The 22,713-nt window shown below is 40.6% G+C and overlaps 1 protein-coding gene across 1 annotated transcript in view; it reads right to left on the reverse strand.

The window, feature by feature from the left end:
- Nucleotides 1-22,713, reverse strand: part of CFAP43 (cilia and flagella associated protein 43) — a 50,237-nt gene that overhangs the window by 8,397 nt on the left and 19,127 nt on the right. The window contains exons 16-29 of the mRNA XM_072146043.1: nucleotides 21,356-21,486; nucleotides 21,071-21,224; nucleotides 20,021-20,125; nucleotides 19,602-19,679; nucleotides 18,816-18,941; nucleotides 18,215-18,319; nucleotides 16,095-16,211; nucleotides 12,238-12,441; nucleotides 9,970-10,176; nucleotides 8,865-8,954; nucleotides 7,259-7,339; nucleotides 5,070-5,195; nucleotides 2,245-2,364; nucleotides 561-668 (exon numbers count right to left, since the gene is read on the reverse strand). Coding sequence (XP_072002144.1) covers nucleotides 561-668; nucleotides 2,245-2,364; nucleotides 5,070-5,195; nucleotides 7,259-7,339; nucleotides 8,865-8,954; nucleotides 9,970-10,176; nucleotides 12,238-12,441; nucleotides 16,095-16,211; nucleotides 18,215-18,319; nucleotides 18,816-18,941; nucleotides 19,602-19,679; nucleotides 20,021-20,125; nucleotides 21,071-21,224; nucleotides 21,356-21,486 — 1,752 coding nt within the window. The remainder of the gene's footprint in view (nucleotides 1-560; nucleotides 669-2,244; nucleotides 2,365-5,069; nucleotides 5,196-7,258; nucleotides 7,340-8,864; nucleotides 8,955-9,969; nucleotides 10,177-12,237; nucleotides 12,442-16,094; nucleotides 16,212-18,214; nucleotides 18,320-18,815; nucleotides 18,942-19,601; nucleotides 19,680-20,020; nucleotides 20,126-21,070; nucleotides 21,225-21,355; nucleotides 21,487-22,713) is intronic.

Below are 22,713 nucleotides of genomic sequence, written 5' to 3' on the forward strand. Positions count from 1 at the left end.
TTATGTGGTTGAGGGTCCCAAAATGACCTGTATGAGGCCTGTACGTGGGGGAAAATGGAAAAAAAAACGTATACACTTACCTAAATGTGAGGCACATCGGACTCACATTTCAAGATCCCACACCAGCGGCTCCTCTTGCGATGAGGCAATTGATAATGCCCTGGATGACTAGGATGTACTACACCAGCTTCTTTAGCCACAATGTATGTACAGCGCAGGGGAGATTTGGGACACTAAACCACAGGTCCATAAGAACCTATAGTTGGTTTAGGGTCCCAAATTGACCTATCAGGTCCTCTTTAAGAGTTAGATCATTGAACTATTCTGTTGTTGTATCTAGCCACCATCCCCCTTAATACAGCTGTCAATTACTTTACTGAAATAAGCCATAAGGACCTGTGGATGGTTAACAGACCGACGAAAGTACGATCCGCGACCCTTAGTACATAAGCACCAAGGTGTCCTAAAACAGATGGATTCTGGATTTCTTACCCATCCTGAAGATGTTGTTAGTTGAGAAGTGTAAAACTTAGTACTTCCTACATTATTGGTAGCCCCACCTTCAGCTTCCTCTTCTTGTCCATGACCTGGTTCAGTTGTGCTGCTCTGATATTTATCTCTTCTTCAATAAGAATTGAGAATAGAAGATTGCTTATTTTCAGTTCTTCCTGCCAAAAAAGTTTACTCATTTAAAACAAACCTGAAACGGATGCTCATATACATATAGGGGAAGATTTATATGACTCGTATGGCAGCTTTCTTGTATAATACAAGCCCTGAAATAATCGCAATCAGTGGCGTAACTAGAAGCTGATGGGACCACACCCTCCGCACCGCCTTGTGAACCGCTAGGCATTGCAATTATAATTGAAGGGGGCGTGGAAGGGTGTGAAGTGGGGTGCAGCTGGCCCTGGAGGGGGTTGGTGTAGGGATAGTGAAACAATTACAGATAGCAAGCATTCAGCTTTACAGCCGCTGGTTAATTTCAAAAAGCTACGCCAGGCAGGATCTTCATCATACAATGTCCCCAAGAAGCTGAGAACCATCATAAAGTGTCATGATGTAACTGACACCATCCAAAAAAGATTTAAAAAAGAAGTGATGTCAATCTGAAGCACCTTCTGTCCTGTACACAATAGAGGCATTGTATCCCAAGACAAGTTGTACAAAGCTTTCAATCCAAATTCTCTATTTACAATCTTCGCCAGGCTATTTATACAGTGGATACGGAAAGTATTCAGAACCCATTCAATTTTTCACTCTTTGTTTCATTGCAACCAATTGGTTGTACACTCTGCACCACATCTTGACAGAGAAGAAACTGAAATCTAGATATTTATGATAATTTATTAAAGAAAAACTGAAATAACACATGGTCATAAGTATGCAGACTCTTTGCTTTGACACTCATATTGAACTCGCAGCTGTCAATTTCCTTCTGATCCTCCTTTAGATCGTTCTACTCCTTCATTGGAGTCCAGTTGTGCTTAATTAAATAGACTTGTTTAGAAAAGACACTTACCCATCTATTTCAGACCTCATGACTCACAGTGCATGTCAGAGCACATGAGATCTGAGGAACTGCTTATGAAGCTCAGAGACAGAATTGTGGCAAGGCACAGATCTGGCCAAGGTTACAAAAGAATCTCTGCAGCACTCAAGGTTCCTAAGAGCACAGTAGCCTCCATTAAATGGAGTAAATTTTGGAGCACTACAACTCTTCCTCAACCTGGCTGTCCCGCCAAACTAAGAAATCGTGCTAGAAGAGCCTTGGTGAGAGAGGTGAAGAAAACCCAAATATCACTGTGACTGAGCTTCAGAGATGTAGTAGGGAGATGGTAGAAAGTTACACAAAGTCAACTATCACAGCTGCCTCCACCAGTCGGGGCTTTATGGGAGAGTGTGCTGACGGCAGACTCCCCTCTGTTAAGATGGGGTGCAGATTGTCCATTAATAAGCAAAAAAAACTGTATTGATCTTACCAAGAAACAAAGAGTGAAAGATTTAAAGGGGTCTGAATACTTTCCATACCCATAGTAGGTAACAAAAATCTATTAACATATTATAAAATGTAACATCTACCGCATACATAGCATAAGGAGCATGGCAGATGACACAGAAATTATGTCTATTCACTTAAAGGATGTTTTCTGGCTGGAGGGTTGTAGTGCATGCATTATTAGCACCCGTTGTGGGATATTTAGAAAAAACATACATTTTAAAGAGTTAAATACAGTTAAATACCTGATAGATGACCATTTCACATTTCACCTTTTTTTCAAATAATTTTGTCAAAATCTCATCAAAAGCTACAGTGGTCTCCATTATAGACACCTGAATCTTCTTCATTTCTGCCTCCAGTATCTAGAGATAAAATGAACAGAGGTTAATGGCCAAGGAGATCACTCAAAACATAATTTCCATACAAAACGTAATCATGAACATATAGACCGTACATTACCATTGCAATTTTAACCCTTTAGGCGGAATATACACACAGCGGAAGAGATTTACTACAGTACCGAGTGAACTATGTGCAGAACGTATCCGGAGCGGAGCAGAAAATAGTGGCTTAAAGCATAAATAGTCCTTTGATGCAAATTTTTTACATTTAAGAAATGAATAAAGCAGGTGATAATAGTAAACGTTGCAATATACTTTATTATGCTCCATACTTTTCCTGTAGTGAAGAGCTATTTGAAGTTCCCTACACAGCAAGAAAAGGAGGGGAAAAATGAACTCTTCCTATACATACAGCATATTTCATATGATGACTCTATAAGGAGATAAAACTACCCCAGAACTGTCTGTAAAGAGTTATAAGAAATCTACTACTACTACTACTACTATGCATATCAAGCATGATAAACTCATAGATCCAGGCACTGTGACTGCAGTGTTCTTCTGATATTTGTTATTCATGATTTCCTTTCTTCTAAAATCAACATTACAATTATGTTAAGCTAGAAGGGTACTGAGGGCATTACCAGAGCCCCTTTGTGCCACAGATTTACAGGCTGTTTCAGCCTCTCTCACAAGCACAATTTTAAAAGTTGATTTTAGAAGGAAGGAGGCCATGGATAACAGATATAAAGGATTACCATAGTTGCAGTGCCTGAATATATGCGTAAGTGTCCCTGGTTTATCATGCTTCATTTTGATAGAAGATTCATTTAAAGGGGTATTCCGGGAATATGAAATTGTGATACAAAAACCCATAATGCTATAAATAAATGATTACAACAAACCTCAATGTCATTAGTCACAAAATGGAGCGTAAATAGTTTGCTTTTATGATTCACTAAATGTTATGTGTTTTCTAAAATAGGCAGTTATCTCCAAGATGGCTTCTAAAGAATACTACAAGTCCCATGATCCTTCAGCTCCTCCACCTCATGCTCTGCTCCCAGTGATGATGTAACAGCCTGTCGTGATCTGTTAGCATAGTAATAATGTGTAACTGCCATTACTGCACATGTGACTGAGATGTGTCTCACCACAACATACTGGAAGCACTGCCACCAACCGACTACAGCCAAACAGGCAGGTGCAGGACATGTGATGTGGACATGTGACCAGCGGCCATCTGCTCACCTGTCTCTCCGTCATAGGGACAAAACCAATAGACTAATTAAAGGGCCAGTAGCAATTCTTCATTGTAATATATGTCTAATATTTAAAATAACAACTAATTACATGTTAGCTTATAATTAGAGATGAGCGAGCACTAAAATGCTCGGGTGCTCGTTATTCGAGACGAACTTTTCCAGATGCTCGAGTGCTCGTCTCGAATAACGAGCCCCATTGAAATCAATGGGAGACCCGAGCATTTTTTTTATAAAACTGAACAGTAAAAGAACAGTGCAAAAAAAAAATTTTTCAGATGTTTGCAGATGTTTTACTTGTAAGAACACATTGAAATAACACTATTCTTCACTTTGCAGGTGTTCGCGCGTGTCTCCCGCTAAGTTAGGAGATGTGCACGAACATCTGGAATGTGAAGAATAGTGTTCTTTCAATGTGTTCTGCACTTAAATGCTCCTGTGTTCACTGTTTTTAATGTTTTAATTCTATTCTTCACATTGCAGGTGTGCGCGCGTATCTCCCGATAGGTTCGGAGATACGCGCGCACAGCTGCAAAGTGAAGAATAGAATTAAAACATTAAAAACAGTGAATACAGGACCATTTAAGTGCAGAACACATTGAAAGAACACTATTCTTCACATTCCAGATGTTCTGAACATCTCCTAACTTAGCGGGAGACACGCGCGAACACCTGGAAAGTGAAGAATAGTGTTATTTCAATGTGTTCTTACAAGTAAAACATATGGAAACATGTGTAATATTTTTTTTTTTACAATAAAAATACTTTTATTCAATTTATTTTATTAATTTACTGCTCGATCTCGAGCCGGCGAGATACTCGTCCGAGTAACGAGCCGGTCCGAGTATGCTAATACTCGACCGAGCAGTATACTCGGACGAGTATACTCGCTCATCTCTACTTATAATGTATTTATCTATTTGAATATGAAATATGCTTATTCCTGGAACATCCCAGTTATTAGACACTTTATCAAGTTAATTGAGGGATATTTATCAGGGCTTGTAAGCTATTTTTCTTGCACAAGGCCAGTAATTGCGATTATTTCCCCCTTTATGCCACATCCACAGCAAGTGGGCTTTGAGGGGCGTGATGATGGGTGCAGCGAGGCAGCGAAAGTTCATGTATGAAAGTTCACAGGTAATTCTATGCCAGGGAGGGCTTGGTGTATAAGTGCTGACAGGTTCCAGGACACTTCCCCTTACCCTCTGTCCTCCCTTAGGAAAGAAATGCACAGCCATCCCGCCAAATACAACAGGAAGCCGGAGCCTCCGTATGTGGCAGGAGGTGGCGTATGTTTATCTCTGAGCAGGAAGAAAGTAAGGGAAAAAGAAGGGCAGAGGGAAATGTGTATTGACTCTATTTTACCTTATTACTTTTCCAGCAGTTGGAAAACCCATTGAAGGAACTTTAGTTTACTTTTTGGAAACATAAAAGTAAAAGGCTCACATTTGCCTCTCTTACCTTCCTGTACTTTTCCTTTTCCTCGCTGAGATCCTTACATTTTTTATCATAGTCCTTGAACTGCTTTTTTTCGTCTTCAGTCCATTCAGTTTCAGCTTTGGACACAAAACTCGGCTGTGGCACTTCCTGAAACACATGATACATAAGGTAATGGACTTTAACCAAACAATTGTCTATTACCAATATTACGGATGTTTTGTACACTGAATCTCAGCTAGAAGGACAGTTTAAGTGGGCAGAATCCCTGAGGAACATTTATTATTTAGGTGTAAGTCTGCCCCATGTATCAAAAACCGCGCAGACACGTAATAAATACATGTACAAGCAGTTTGCCCGTTCTTTCTAACACTTTAACAAATGTGGGCCTATAAGTTATATATGAAGACTAAATATATCTATTTTTTGCTATTCATTCAAAAATGTAGACAAATTTAATTTTAAGAAAATATACTCTTATTTACTCTAATATACACATAGGGGCACATTTACTTACCCGGTCCGTTCGCGATCCAGCGGCGCGTTCTCTGCGCTGGATTCGGGTCCGGCCGGGATTCATCAATGCAGTTCCTCCGACGTCCACCAGGTGGCGCGGCTGCGCTGAAGTCCGCTGGAATGCCTCGAAATACACCGGCCTACCCAGGATGAAGGTGAGTGAAATTTTCGCGACACAATTTTTTTTTAAATGCGGCGGTTTTTCCGAATACGTCGGGTTTTCGTTCGGCCACGCCCCCCGATTTCCGTCGCGCGCATGCCGGCGGCGATGCGCCAAATTCCGATCGCGTGCACCAAAAACCCGGGGCAATTCAGGTACAATCGGCGCAAATCGGAAATATTCGGGTAACACGTCGGGAAAACGCGAATCGGGCCCTTAGTAAATGACCCCCATACTCTTTACAGAAACTCTGTCCAGGAACAGACCCCTTTACACTAATACCCTTTTTCCCCCAAAATAAGACTGAATTCTGAATACCATCATGCAAGTCTTCTTACTCTCTGTCCGGGTACAACAATCTCTGGTACATTTTCAATCCTGGTATTTATTCACAAAAAGCAAGACCATTATGTCAAAAACTTCTGTAACATCTTTATAACTCTCTGAAATCTGAATTTGATGCTGAATTTCTTGTGACTCCATTTCTATTGGAATCATTCGCACCAATCTCTCATGTTTAGCACTTTCCTTCAATGATCCCTACTTTTTTTTGGGCAGCTGCTCGTAGCATTTGCAACAAACAGTGATTTTATCCTATGAACTCTACACACATGTCACAACCTCTTGTAATATATGATCCACTAATACTAATGTATAATGTGGGGGTAGCTGTGGTAATGACTGCCGCTAGGTCTTATTTTCAGGGGAGGCCTTATATTCCTTAGCGTAAAAAAATTTCACTAGGTCTTATTTTCAGGGAAACAGGGTTTGTAGGTAAATGCTTTAGGAATTAGTAGTGGAATCAACCAAAGTGCTGAAGAAGAACTAGAATGATTTGCTGATCATATCGGAGAGGGCATGAACAACACCCCACCCAAGTGGTTCCACCATGTAAGTAATTTATTCATAAAGTTTTGGTAGCAATAAGTAAGGACTCAGCACAACAGAGAGTACAGTGAAAAGAGTCTCCAAAATTATTATTTTGTGAGGAATACATATATGACCTACAACGAAAAGTTGGGAGGTCTGATAACATATTGGGGCACAAGTATTATCGCATCTGCGTTGCAGATCATTTATAATGAGTTTGCGCCAGAAAGAACAGATGTTTCTAACTATCCCGACACCTCAGTCTTTTTTTGGCACAAGTGGGCGTGGCCTAACGTTTCCTCACTATCCTCCCCATTTATGTGTATTTTGTCGGTATTTTTAGGCGCAACTTTTGGCGCACGTTAGACCAGGAAAAAATTGGTCTGAGAGGAAAATTAAGGCGCGGTACATGTAAAATTTTGGCGCACACTTCATTACTACCGGCATTTTTCTGGCACACGACTGATTAATTCCGTCTACCCAGTAATCACTAACAGCCGTGCACCACTTTAATACATCGGGCTATGCTTTACGGAGACTGATCTCCGATGCCGACAGTTGTCCTTGCGGCACAATTAGTAAATCCCTCCCATTATATTATGTATTTGTACATCGCTTTTGTAATACTCAGAGGTATCAATGGTTTTGTCATAACTGATGCTCTCACCATTCTCAAAATATCTTCCTTCTTCACCTCTAAGACACCTCCCATCATGTCAGTGAGGGCTCGCTGTTTGGCATTGTCTTCCTGAGAAAGATAAACTTATAGGTTAGTGCAAAATTAACAAGGGTGAAGGTGATGTATGTAAATTCAATGATAGAGGGGGTGATGTATATAAATTCTATATTTGGGAGCTAATATATATATATTCTATTATTGCTAGTTGATGTATATAAATTCTAATATTGGGAGGTTATATATATAAATTCTATTATTGGGAGGTTATATATATAAATTCTTTTATTGTGGCTGGTTCCTTGTGTATATGTTAATTAATTACTGTGACATTGTCTATAAATTTTAAAAAAAAGCTGTATATAAATTCAATTATTCTGGGGGCGGGTCCTATATATTTGTGGGGGTACTGCAACAAATAAGGGGAGCGGCATATATCAATTGAATTATATGGGGGATCCTGTATCTAGCCGATCGACCTGGGTCTGATCAGCAACTGTGACTAACCTTCTAATGTATGAGACAACTCTCAGCATGTGTAAGTCACAAGTCAGTAAGACAACTCTGCCCTCCAAGTTTGGTGGAGGTATTGTCAGTTGTTGTTAATGTTGTCCAATTTTTTTTAGTATTTGCATAATAATTTAAAGGGGTTGTCCATGGTGAATAAAAAAGGAAAACACTGGCATATACATCTGAATAACCTTAGTAGACATGAATCAGCAGGGGATTAGGTGTAGGCGGCTGTACATATGTATTCAAAAGCTCAAGATCAGGGGCCCACAATTCATATACAGCCCAAGGTTCATAGTAGACTACATCCAGCACTGGCTACAACCCACAAACAGGCTTTAGTGACATAGCAAATCTCCTACCCCTCGTTCTCCAGTAAATCGAATAGCTGGCACAGATTTTAGCTCTAGTTTCTGCCAGTTTCTAGCATCAATCATAAGAAATGTGCTTGGCCATAAGCATCTATGCCCCCTCAAATGCAGCCAACAGACTTTCAGAGGTCAAGTGGCAACTATTAAATGGTAGAAAGTTACATGTTGTTCCAAAAAAACACATTTATGCAAGAGTTTTTGTTTATAGGGGATTTCATTAAAACAGTGGGGGCATTTATCATGATAGGCCCGCGGCTGCATATTCGCAGCGGGATACATCAAGAGGCTTCAGTCTCTTGATGTATCAGGGCAGGCTGTCACGCAGAATAAACGCTGTTGGCGACTTTTCATATGTGAAAAGTCGCCGGCGGCAGTGAGTGTGCTGGCACAGGGACAGTAATGCCTAGCGCTTGCCCACTCCCAGCTGGCCGCGCCCTCCGCTTGACCGGTCGCGCCCCTCCTTCACACCCCACTGACATGAAGGTGATTGGGGCAAATAGTCGCAAGTGCTACCACTAAGCTAGCATTTGCGATTATTTCAGGGCCTCTGTTCCACTGACATGGCGCAGAGGTCCTGATAAATATGCCCCAGTGAGTTTTTGTATTGAAAATTGTTAATATATAAGTAAATGCTTAATAACTCTCTTGTACAACAGATCACTGTTACAGAACTCTCCCCAATAATAATAATGAATGATGATCCAGTCTCCACTTACCTGTGCAGCTAGACGCTTCTCCTCTTCTTGCTTCGCTTGCTGCTCTGCCTTTATTTTTTGTTCAGGTGTTAAATATTTTTCAACTTTTATCTTAACAGAGTAACATTGATATTAATGACACAATCACTTATAATGTCATACAATAAACATCTATATAAGCCTGGGTTCACATTACGATTATTGCACGCATGTACGCCAGGAATGCTCCTGGCAAATATACAATGAGTGTATGCATAGACATATACTGGCAGGGGGAGTCCTTCTGCACAGTATACATCACATCCACCAGGGAATTTAGTATAGAAAAACTTAACCCAGACCGTGGGGGAGATTTATCAGAAGTGTCTGAGAGCAGAACTATTGTAGTAGCCCATGGAAACCAATCAGAATTCAGCTTAAATTTTATAAACAGCTGTAGGAAAATGAAAGCTGAGCTCTGATTGGTTACCATATGCAACTAGCACAGTCTGCTCTCAGACACTCCTGATAAATCACCCGCTGTTTCTTTCTATCCTCCTTCCTGCTGGAGAGTGACGTATACCCTCAGTGGAGGCCATAATAGCCTATGGGGGACAGATGCAACAGTACTGCATCCACTCTGGCCTCCACTGAGCATGGGATCTGGGAGGTCCTTACTGATATCACTATCTATGAGCAGTTAAGCTACTCAGGAGACACCCTGAACATGTTCAATCCTCCTGCTTTAAGGGGAAGAGAAGGGGAACGGGGAAACATATTTCACCATAGGAGCATATATTTGTAGAACGCAGTTGTAAGGACACGTCAGGAATTCTCCCAATGTATGAAATAAATGTGATGAGAACCTATCCTAGCTCACATTTTTTATTGTTTGACTGTGCTTGAAATGTTCTCATGTATAATATGAGATTACAACCATTTCCTTCTATTAATATGTTCAGGTCAGGGTAGTGCACAGAATTCTCTTTTAGTGGATTTGTGCTGGATTTTTCCTTCTTATTTACATATATAAAATCCAAAGATGATTATATTGCTGTATAAGACATGTAAGAGGGATGTTAAAAATCTCATCTATGTGAGATGAGACACAGACATTTGAGCATGCTCACAGATTTCCCATTACTACCTCAGAATCATCCACAGTCAGGGCTCTCTCCGGCTTTTCATTATCTGTGAATTTAGGTTCTATTAGTTTTTCCTGTATATTAAGCTCAGACATTATCTCCAGGATCCTCTGATTCCTTTCATTCACCCGAGACACCTCTTGTTCTTTCTGTCTGTAGACCACGTCAAACTCTTTGTTAAAGGCTGTTTTTACATTAAAGATAATATCCTGCATGATAAAGAATTATACATTCTCATTTTAGGTGCATTTTGAAACATGTAACTTTCCAATTTACCACATCACCTGCCACTAATAACACACTAAACACCATTTTCCAACCTTTCCTTCTGCATGTAGAAGTTTAACATGGATCCCCCCCCACTTCTCGTAATCTTGCATTGGGGAAGTTATCAAGAAAGTAATGGCCCTTTAGACCAAACACAGGTTCAAATGGGAAGAGTAAAGAATGGCAGGATTGTTGGAAATTGCTGAGCACAGTGCTTGGTTATCTCCTGTCTAAATGAGTGCCAGTGATAGCCAAACTTATTAAGAAGTGTCTGAGACAAATTACTGGTGCATGAAACACTTTGTGGCGCACCTGGCATTATACACAGATAAACACACTTTTAGTGCAGTTTGTACAACTATTTGTAAATGTGTCCCACTGTGCTCAGTCATTTTTCAACACTCCCATACTATTAATGAATTGGCAGAACCCATTCTCATCCTTCTGCTCTACTCATTAGTGAGAAAGGGACCCTGTTCCGGATTACTGGGGGTTTCAACAGTTGGATCCTCAGCGATCACCATATTATTTCCTTTCTTGTTGATAGGTGATAATTTGTAAACCTTGTAAAACCCCTTTAAGGACATCATGTGGATAGGGAGATTAATGTCTGATGACAAGTCCCCCTTAGCTGCCATGTATTGCCAACTTCTATCATTGTCTGGTCCTGTGAAGTGTGCCCTTAGTTTTCTTCCTGCATTCCATAGATTTTGATGGATCTTCCAAAACATTTCACAGAGCAAGACAGGTCCTGAGGATAGGTAATAAATTAACTTCATGGGAAAACTCCTTTAATGTTTTGATAGGTATAATGAGGGTTTCTAGGTTACCTACCCATAGAATCAGTTATCAGTTATCACTATCAGTTAAGAGTTGGAGTTCCAATTGTCAGCAGATTCTGCCAAGCTCCATTCCCAAAAACAACACCAGGAAGTACATTGTCATAGTTTGTGTATTAGCCAGGCTTAGGAACTGCGCTCAACTCCACCACACGAATAGACAGCGTGAATCAGACCCCCACCCAACTGATACTGAAAATCTATCCATCTAATATCACTATTCAGTTTTGGTGATCCTTTGTGGGTAAAACCGGACAACAGAAAGTAAAGCCATATTGAGTAGAACCTGATTCTCTACTATGGATTTGCAGTTTAAAGTGCTGCAGATCTGCATGTATGCGGCTATTATGACCAGGTTTTTGAATGTTTTTTGAGCAAAATATGCAGGTCACTTCTATTTTGTTACTACAACCTATAATTCTCCCCCACTGATTAAAAACCTCTAACAGTGAGGGGGGCAGGGTATTACAAAATTCATATTGGCAAAACTAAATAAATAGAACATAAATACACATCACATTCAGGGCAGTCATTAGCAAAATCAGGGCATTACCATATATCAGTAGTGGCGGACCTATGGCACGGGAGCCAGAGGTAGCACCTGGAGCCCTCTTTTTGAGCACCCAAGCCATCAACATAGCACTGGACATGGAACTCAAAGAATCATCCTGCAGTCCCAGGAGACTCGAGAAATGATGCTCTCAGTGCTACTTTAAAGAAACACATTCTTGATTGCTTGGCACTGCAGGAAGAAGTAGAATATGCGGAAAATGGAGGATTATCTTTAGAGCTCCTCTAGGCCCCACATTTCTTCCAGTACAGGGGGACCTTAGCGAGATGCTACAACATTAGTCAAAATTTGCCCTTCTTCTTTCAACTGTTTTGTTGTCCTCAAGAGGCCGATATGATTGAAAGTTGTGCTAGAACAGGTAGCAATAGATTATTGCTTAAATTGCCGTGCTGGCATTTTGCAATAAATAAGTGTTTTTTGGTTGTAGTTTGGGCACCCGGTCTCTAAAACATTAGCCATCACTACTATATATTATTACCGCTCCATTTGAACACTGCACAAATTACTACCACAAAATCAGATCTAATAGTCCTCAATTGGGTTACTTAAAATGTAGATGCAGTCACTGCCCTCATGCATAGTATGACACTTACCTTCAGCAGTATAATTTGGTTGATCTTCTCCTCTCGGCTGTGCATCTCCAGCTGGCTGTACAGGTTGGAGGTATCTCCACCATACTGATCACTGAGGCTCCCGATCAGAGAGGTGGTATCATGACTTTTCTCAGTCTCTTCCTCCACTTCTTCCTCTTCTTCTGATCCAACTTTAGCCTGAACCTCAACAATTTCCTTTCTGATCTAACAATAAAAATAGTAAAATGATCAATCTTTTTATAATACAGATACTAAGTTCCTAAAAGTCCATGTACATCAATGTCACTGTAGAAGATGTGGAGCCTAACACAGAAATTTATGGAGTGCTAAAGAGTCTTTACAATGTGACCCATAGAAAAGTACTGGGCTTATGGGCTTGTGTACATGGACAGCAAGATATAATAGTGGATTTATACATAATAGTACCGTAATTAGGATCTAAATGGACAATAACTTAATGATCTAATAGCTACATCTGACTGAACTGAGTCAATTTACATATTTCTTGGGATTTCCAGAAGAGGAGGTTTATAAAAAAAACATTTGCTTCCACCTTCCTTGTGTTATATCAATTATCTCAAGTTCTGAGTCCTGAACCATTTTCTTATATATTTCTCAATAGTATAATAACTCTTTTTTATTATGCATTTTTTGTGTAGTTGTAAAGTAGAAAATAAAAACCAATAGACTTGCTCTGTAAGAGCCCTTCCAGGGCAGACATACAGCCCACATATCCTGTGCAGATACCTAGGGACCCATTGGGGAGAGGGGCCTGTGCCAAGTGAAGATGGGAAGGATGAGTAAGTACCATGTACAGAAGTGGTTGAGGAACTATTTTAAAGGAAACCTACCATGAGGAATCTACTATCAGAAGTAGATCTGATGGTAGATACCTCCTCCCTGACTCTTCCCTAATCTATAATTTAACCCCTTAAGGACGCAGCCTGTTTGCAGGTTAAGGCTCGCAACTTTTTTTTTTAATTTGACCAGTGTCTCTTCCTGTGGTAATAACTTTTGAACACTGTTACTTATCAAAGCGATTCTGAGATTGTTTTTTCCCCACATGTTGTACTTCATTTTAGTGGTAAATTTTGGCTGATAAGTTTTGCGTTTATTTACAAAAAAAAGAAAAAAATTATGAATTTTTAGAAAAATTTGCCATTTTCGAAATTCTAAATCACCGCGTTTTCAGGCAGATCAATTTACCACCTAAATAACTTGCAGAATAACATTTCCCATTTGTCTACTTTACATTTTCATAATTTTTGAAATGTTTGGATAATTTATTTTGACGTCACGCGGCCTACAAATCGAATAGCGATTTTCCGTATTTTCGGAATTGACTATTTTGGGGATAAATACTGTTTGAAATCAAATTTTACATATTTAGCAACAAAACCCCCTATATAACCAACCCATTTTCAAATCTGCACCCCTCAAACTATCAGAAACAGCCTTTACAAAGATTGTTAACCCCTTGAGATCTTCATAGTAATTGAATCAAAATGGCGGTGAAATTTAGAATGGTCAAATTTTGTCGGTTATACGTTCATTGAGCCCTAAAATTTACACATTTCCAAAAGATAAAAAGAGAAAACTCACCATAAAATTTGTTCTACAATTTCTCCTGAGTGCAGCGACCCCCCACACGTGGCCGTTACTTGTGTTATGGGGGCACAGCGAGGCGCAGAAGGGAAGGAGCACCCTGCAGCTGCCAGGATTTTAGTTTTCTGGTTGCCCCCTTTTGAAGGCTATAAAATTTTCGCTTTTCCGTTATTGGGGCCATGTGATGGCATTTTTTTTGCGGGACGAGATGCTTTTTCCAGTGTTACCATTTTGGGGTTGGTATCACCTATTGTTGAAAATTTTGGAACTTTTTTTGAGGCCATGAGTAGAAAAGCATCAATTCTGTACTGGATTTTTTACTTTTTTTTTTTTTTCGTGTTCACCGTATATCCTAATAATCCTGTTATCTTTATTCTATGGGTCGATACGATTACGGGGATACCAGACATGAATATTTTTTCTTATGTTTTACTAAATTTGCCAAATAAAACCCTAATGTGGGGAAAAATCTATCATTTTTGCATCGCCGTCTTCCAAGTGGCAAAACATTGTTACGTTTTTGGCTACAGAGCAGCTTGTTTTTTGCAGGACATGTTGTTCTTTGCAACAATATCATTCTGGAGTACATATGTTTTGTTGATCACTTTTTATTGCATTTTTAGTGGGATATAATAGGTAAAAAATCATAATTTTTGGCGGGTTTTTGACGGTTTTTTTTTTACGGCGTTCATCATATGGGTTCAATAGTTATTTAGTTTTATTCTATGGATTGTTACGGACGCGGTGATATTATATATGTGGGGTTTGTGTTATGATTTAGACTTTTTTGAGCGTTATATGTCTCTTTATATGTTTTGGGGCTTATGGGCATTTTTAGTGATTTATAAAGTAATTTTTTATTGAAAAACATTATTTTGTACATTTTTTACATGATCCACCATGGGATATGAGCAAGCAATCATCTGATTGCTTGTTCTTGATAATACTCTGCAATACTAATGTATTGCAGGGTATTATCAGTGCCAGCCTATGCAGATGCATAGGCTGACACTTTGCCTTTAAGATGACGTCACAGACGCCATCTTAAAGGTAAACCCTCCAGGCTTCTCTGGGGTCCCGATCGGACCCCAGAGGAGCCAAAACAGCGATCCCCCCCCCCCCCCCGAAAACGGTGCGGGGGGGCCGATCGTGGGGTAAAGACCCCCAGAAGGCATGTTAAATGCCGCGGTCGCGTTGACCGCGGCATTTAACGGGTTAAACACCCGCGATCGGAGCCCACTCCGACCGGGGATGTTAGCCGGGGATGAAATCCCGCGGCTAACGATGCCGGTTCGGCTGCTGTACAGCGCTGAACCGGCATCGTCTCTGCGCCGTAGCTGTACTGCGCTGAGCGCTAATCGCGGGACTCAGCGCAGTACAGCTACGGCGCAGAGCGCTAAGGTGTTAATAATTGTGGACCTTAACGTTTTAAAAACTTTATTTTAGAAATATGTAAATTAACTGCAGAGGCTACTGGGAGTAGCCTCAGCTCCAATTTCACGACCAGGCTTGTACATGCCCCAGAAGCCTCTGCAGTTAATTTACATATTACTAAAATAAAGTATTTAACAAGTTAGGTTAGGTTTTAGGATTATTGAATCACAGATTAGGGCAGAGGCAGGAATCTACCATCAGATCTACTTTTGTTGTTATATTCCTCATGGGAGGATTCCTTTAAGGGAATATCTTATTCTATTCCATGAACAAAAGTTCACAACCCACTGTGTGTTTTTTAAATCAGATTGCGTAACCAATCCAATAAAGAGTAGAGCATGTGCTAGTCAGAACCATAGTTCACGGATCACTTATAGACTATAGTTTGTGATGATCCAAGAAAAACAGATTCAAGACTGATGCAAACCTAAATTTAAAAACGGAATAAAACATTGATGTTTAGCACAACGCTCACTGTCTCTGTAGAATTAAAGATAAAGACAATAACGTTCTATTAGATTACTGATCTCATATCAGCGCTTGATACTAGACAGTGTAAAGTCCATTTTGTAAAGCCACAAATATTAGTCCCGTTCTACACTTGCGGGTGTGACGCGCTGAACTCGCATCGCACTTGCAACACATGCTGCCGGGATCTCCCGGCCCGAACGCTGCAAACCGGAACTGAATTGACATGCTAAGTTGAGTTCCGGTTTGCCGTGTTTGGCCAATCCAGGCAGCACTTGCTGCGAGTATGATGCAAGTTCAGCGCATCACACTCGCAAGTGTGGAAGGGGCCTTATTATCTTTATCCTTACTTTGAGATCGATGGATTCTGTCTTCTTAACATTCAACACTCTGGCAATTTCCTCCACTTCTTTTGCAGTCCGTTCTTTTAAAGGATAGTTTGCCACTTCATGTTCTGTATGAAAAGACTTCACATAACAGCAGATACATTAGTAATGTACTCAATGTACCTGAGGGGGGTTGTATATGGTGAGGCCTAGCTCCAGCAGTTCCATGTGAATTACCGCTAATTGTTACTTGCCCTGAGAATTATCTAGTAACTGCATGTACACCACACTATATACTGGCACTCTCACAGCACAACTCTGTAGTAACTATCAGGATCCTATTAGGATCTGCTACACTAGCAATCACCTTACATAATTTTATTATGAGATATACTGATTTGCCAATTAACAGTTCGCCGGTCACGTCAGTACCTCATACAGTGCTGAGAGATAGGGATGAGTGGGGGTGATCAGGCACATCGGGCCCCAAGCACACCCTGTAAACAAACAGTGGCACCGATCAGATTGACCGCAGAGCCAAACATCGGGAGTAAAAGTAAATTTTATTTTAAAAAGCCTGCCCAAGCACAGCTACTAATTTTTTGGAAGTCTCGGACAACCCCTTTAATGGTGGGTTTCAACTGTCTGAAAAAGAGAAAACTGTTTCTATCTGATGTTTCTTTGGCATTGGCAGTGCCAGTGATTGTACAGTCAGTACACTCAGCAGAACGTACACTCGGTGGAGGCCAGGGATGGATAGAATATAGTTGTATCCATCCCCCATCGGCCATTATGGGCCATTATTATCGCTCTGCAGCAGAAAGCAGGATGTAAAAACACAGCCTGCTGCGTTTTTCTATTCAGTGTTTCCTGCTGGATGTGACGTATACTTGAAGAGGCATAAATGAGGCATTTGTCTGCCAGTATATGTCTATGGATACTTCAGCATATGCACCAGGAGCTTTCCTGGTGTGAATGTAGCCTTAGCCTGTCTGTATTTAAAAGGGTTTTGCTAAAAAAGTAATTTAACAATCTGATCAATGGTGATCCGACTGCTGGGACTCCAACCAATAATTTAAATGTACTTCACCAGAATGGGGGTCCTGTTCACACAGGTATACCTCTTACAGCTTTATTCAATACTTTATGAACATTGGAAATTGCAGAGCACAGCGCTCAGGCAGTGAAAGGTGGAGATAGCTGAGCGCTGTTTCTGGCAATTTCTGGCACTCCTCTAGTATAGAGTAGAGGAGCAGGACACAATCTCGACCAGAAGCTTCATTCAGTTAGTGAGAGTAGGACCCCCATTCATATGATCGCTGGCAGTCACACTAGACCCTACCAATCAGAATGCTATGCACAGGATAGGGGATAACCATCAAAGTTGGTACAACCCCTTGAAGAGGGAATTCTTTTAACTTATTTCAAGGCAAAAGGATTAATTTACAATATCTCAAAAGAATCGTATGGACTCCGTGTAATGGTATAATCAGTTCTAGCTTTTGCAACATAGTGGCCCAGACTTTTTAAGGTTTTTGAGGGAAAGAACAGAACTGCTCATGGGCAACTAGAACAGTTCTGCTCTCAGACACTTCTGATAAATCTCCCCCTTTGTCCCAGTTTTCTGTCTGACTTTGTACATGTATTCATGAAGTGTTTGTGCTAGTTTTGTGTCACGGCTGCACTGTGTCCAATGCGCCACAAAATTCTGCACATAAACGGGCGTTCCGGAGCACAGCTGGACTTTGCGTCACATTTATTACTGCACCTTGTGTGTGTTTTTTGCTCCTTTTTCACATTTATTACTGCGACTCGACAGAATTGTGTTGCATGCTCTATGTTAAAGTTGCACCAAAAAAAGTTGGCGCACACTTCTCAAGCAGCGCAGGGGGTGTCAGATTAATGAAGACCGTGGAACAGTTGTGATGAATCTGGAGCACTCTGCAGGCAAAATGCACCTAGTAAATTTTGCACTAGTTTTGATAAATTTGGGCCATTGTTAAGATGAAAATACAATCAAGCCTATTAATTCTGACACGCAATAAGTAAAAATGTATCATGCTCCTGTAAAAGATACATTCACAGGACTAAAAACAAACTGTGCTGGTTTGGGAAGAACTGGACTATGCATGAACAATATTTACCATGACTGATCGTCCTTTTACTGACATTGAATCCCAGCATTCCTGTTTAATGATTTCTCGTAAATATTGCTTAGACAAGTTTTCCAACTCGATTTCTCTTCGAACCTTTGAAAAACACAAAAAGAGACTGATTAAAAGGACCTAGTGATTAATCCTCAAACTGGAGGTAGCAGAGGCAAGTTGTCATGGGCCCCCATGGGGAAGCTTGACATGGGGCCACACCCTTCCATTGCCACAACCAGCAGCAAGTGAGATCATAAAATGTACAAGATCAACATCAGTTTGGTCTCTTCTGTGCCCCCATGTCACTGCCTCCACCCTTGGCTTACCATGATCCCAGAGCAGATGCTACTGTGTCCCCATATTCTTCTCTGACAATAAGAACCCCCTTCCTCTCCAACTAGGATCCCTTCATGCAAAAGCATGCATGTTTATCAATACAGGGTGCGCTAAAGGGTGAGAAAACTCAATACTAGGGGGCATTTTAGCAAAATACTGCACCTGTCATCAAATGCACCTAAAGTTCTGTATAAAGATTCCCTTTAAAAGTAAAACCGACCACATCGCAGCTTCTGACCACGTACTACATGCGACTGCTTACTCTTTCCACTTCTTGCTCACTTTCAGCCTGGAGCCTTTCCTGCTCTTCAGTGTCCAGGTTAAATTCTTGCTGGTCCAACTTTTCAATGTCAGGTAAAGATTCGTTCTCTCTCATCATTGCTTGTATCTGAAAAAATTTTAGGTAACACATGAGGCATCTGCTCACATCACCAATATACGCATATGAGATTGAAGAAGCTGCTTCATTAATGTAAAAATATTGCTTTTTTATTGTTTTTTAAATATTTATTGCACTTCTTGTATCTATTTGTTAGCAAAGTTATGACTAAAAATGCAAAAAAAAAAACTATTGTAACTGGTCAACATTATCATCAAATGAGAAGACAAAATCTATGGTAAAATGTTCTGAAAGATGCATCACATGGACAATTAATACACATTATAAGGACTCATTCAGACAGGCGTTTTGATGTTCGTATGCTATCCATTTTTTCTTGCAAAGTTAATAATTTCTAAGGGTCTGTTCACATGTCTGTTTTTTCATGGATGTGCTGCTTATCACTATTTTATTCTCACATTCAGACCATGGACCTCCATAGAAGTCATTGGATCCGCAATTTAAAAAAAAAACAGAAAGTAGATTAAAAACTCATCTGGGCTTTTTTTTCAGACCTGAAAAGAATGCATGACATACAGATGTTAAACAATGCAAGTATAAGAAATACGGGCCGCACGCATCCACATTTTTTAAGGACACACAATGGACACGTCTGAATGTACCCTAAGACATATGTAAGATATATGACAGATGCCCTTCTATTCTTACTTTCTGCCTTAGTTCTTTTATGCCATTCTTGAGACTCTTCTTTTGGTCTGCATATTTCTTCTCTTCTTCTTTTCTAGCCTTCAAAGTAATATTAATAGAATTAATAATAATATAATAGTAATATTATAGAATTTAATAAAAGATATGCAATATGAATGGACACATCCTTTTAGGCAATTCAGTCCATGATATGAAGACTGGTAAATGTCTTTGAATCAGACACGTGGAGAAGGTCTAAGACTACAGCCTGGTAGCGCCTCTCCTCCGCACAGTGCGGTACTACATGTTCTTTAGTCCTCATTACCTGTAGCAGGGTGTATAAATATCTACTGTGCATCTTTTACAGATGTCTGTCTTCTCATGGTCAAAAAGAGGGGCATTTTTGGTCATCTAAAATGTTTAGTGTTTGGTCAACTTACTTCATCGAATTTGTGATCGAGCCAAGTAGGATCTGGAGACTGTGTTCTGGAGCTGCTTATGTAGGTGTCATCCTGCTCAGTCACCTCAACGCTCGGCCGGCTTCCCTAAACAAGATTACAGTATTAAAAATCAATCCATACTAGAGAGCCCTATCAATTACTATGTTACTATAATAATGCTATAATATTAATATATTATAAATTACTAGGAATTGCTAATAAAAGTGAATCATACTATATCCACCAGTGTACGCTTCTCTGCATGTCACTGTAAGGAAAGCTGATCCCTGTACTTCTATAATATATATATAATAGATAAATACAGATCTAACCTGACAAAGATCGAGATGACTGAAACGTTGTATATTTTGATCTATCGTGTGCACCTTTGATTATATTTACTTTATGGTGGATGCATATTATTATTACATTACACATTTAAATTAAAAAGAAAGAAATTATTTTAAGAAGAAATTGCTCTGTCATAGGCCGGTGGTGTGTCCATAGGAAAACGGATTGTGCGCTTTCCGAATTTAACTGACCAACCACATCTGGACATCATATAGTGATTTATGATACAAAAATTCTCAAAGAACAGAAGCGAGGAAGAAGGGAACATGGGCATCATATATCACTATGATGCAAGGAGTCCCATCCTTTGCACTGTGGGCGGTCCTTGAAACTCGACAAGCTAATGGTCTGTTTTTTTATCGACTGACCATGGTTGTGTGCAACCAGTCCTAGGCTTGTTTCTGAAGGACATGTTCAGTTTGCGAAACATGGAACATGTCCAGGCCACATTAGATGGACTCATCACTGACTACACATATAGGGAGTCCCTGCAAGCCTGTCGTATCACAGCACCAGGATGAAAACATTATTACAGTAGGGCACTTTTGTGATGCAGGGACTCCCATCCGTGGGTTTGTTCAGTGAAATGCAGCCAGCACATGGTCTGTGTTTCGTGGCCTAAACAGGCTCGTGTGAAATAAGATTGGTACAATAGTTCATGTTCTAAAGAAAACACATTAAGCTAGTTAGAAAATGTACTTCTTTGTCTTGCACGAGTGAGCTAGCAGAATCTTTACTCCATAGTGCCATTTTCCGTAAAGCCTCATCTTCTGCAAATATAGTATCTTTTAGGGAAATGCTCAGAGTCCGACCATACTCAAAGGCTTCATTCACTAAATTATTTCCATTATGTCTGCATGACAATACACAGAGAAAGAAAAGACAGTTATTACTCTAAATTGTGTACACACACACAGACTATACTGATGTATATAATCTATACAGTCGGTTATAGCAAAGCATCACAGGTTGGTCTAGACTCACCTCCACGTCAGACAAACAACGGAACCATCTTGCACCCCTGTAGTAAGGAGTGTGTGTCCATCTAAAGAAAATGCCATAGAGCCGATGCCTCCTGTGAGGTATGAATGGCAACAAACCTGAGCAAATGTTTCCTAGAAAACAGGAGGCAGATCAGATAAAGTGATAAAACAGAAACCATAAAGATAAAATTCAGACATATCTGGACATTTAATAGAACAGTGGGTGGAGATTTACTAATTCTGGCGCAAGCACGACTGTCGGCATCTGAGATCAGTCTCCGGAAAGCACAGCCCGATGTATTAAAGTGGCACGGCTGTTAGTAATTAAAGGAAACCTACCACTTTAAAATGACCCCTCTGACCCACAAATACCTTAAGCTAGCTCAGGATGAGCTGATGCCGGACCATATTTTCAATTAAACCAGAAACCGCTGTATTTGTAGAAACATTATTTTCTTGTGGTAGTAAAATCTCTCTTCGGCGCTTCTATAAGCGTCATACAGCGCGCACCCCAGACCCTGCTCCGCGATCACGCTGTCGTCAGCGCCGCTCCCGTCACTAATTTTGCTGTGCCCGAGAGCCGGTGACGTCACCGAGCTCTCGGGCACACTAGCGCATGCGCACCACCTCCTCCTGGCGCGTCGCGGCCGGATCCCATTGCGCATGGGCGAAGTCCCGAAGCCTCGTAGTATCGCGAGGCTTCGGAGAGAAGACCGAGAAGACCACCTCCACTATGCTCGCCGCTATACTTCGCCCATGCGCAATGGGATCCGGCCGCGACGCGCCAGGAGGAGGTGGTGCGCATGCGCTAGTGTGCCCGAGAGCTCGGTGACGTCACCGGCTCTCGGGCACAGCAAAATTAGTGACGGGAGCGGCGCTGACGACAGCGTGATCGCGGAGCAGGGTCCGGGGTGCGCGCTGTATGACGCTTATAGAAGCGCCGAAGAGAGATTTTACTACCACAAGAAAATAATGTTTCTACAAATACAGCGGTTTCTGGTTTAATTGAAAATATGGTCCGGCATCAGCTCATCCTGAGCTAGCTTAAGGTATTTGTGGGTCAGAGGGGTCATTTTAAAGTGGTAGGTTTCCTTTAATGAGTAGATGAAACGAATCAGTCGTGCGCCATAAAAATGCCGACATCAATGAAATTTGCGCCAAAATCTTAGATGGACTGCGCCTTAATTTTGCTCTCTTAACCTTTTTATTCCTGGTCTATTGTGCGCCAAAATTTGTGCCACAAAATGCAGACAAAATACACATAAATGTTAAGGATAATGTGGAAAAGTTAGGCCACGCCACTTGCGGCAACAAAAACCGAAGGAGTCGGGATAGTCAGAAACATCTATTTTTTCTGGC

The sequence above is a fragment of the Engystomops pustulosus genome, chromosome 4, assembly GCF_040894005.1.
Source record: "Engystomops pustulosus chromosome 4, aEngPut4.maternal, whole genome shotgun sequence".
Taxonomy (NCBI): Eukaryota; Metazoa; Chordata; class Amphibia; order Anura; family Leptodactylidae; genus Engystomops; species Engystomops pustulosus.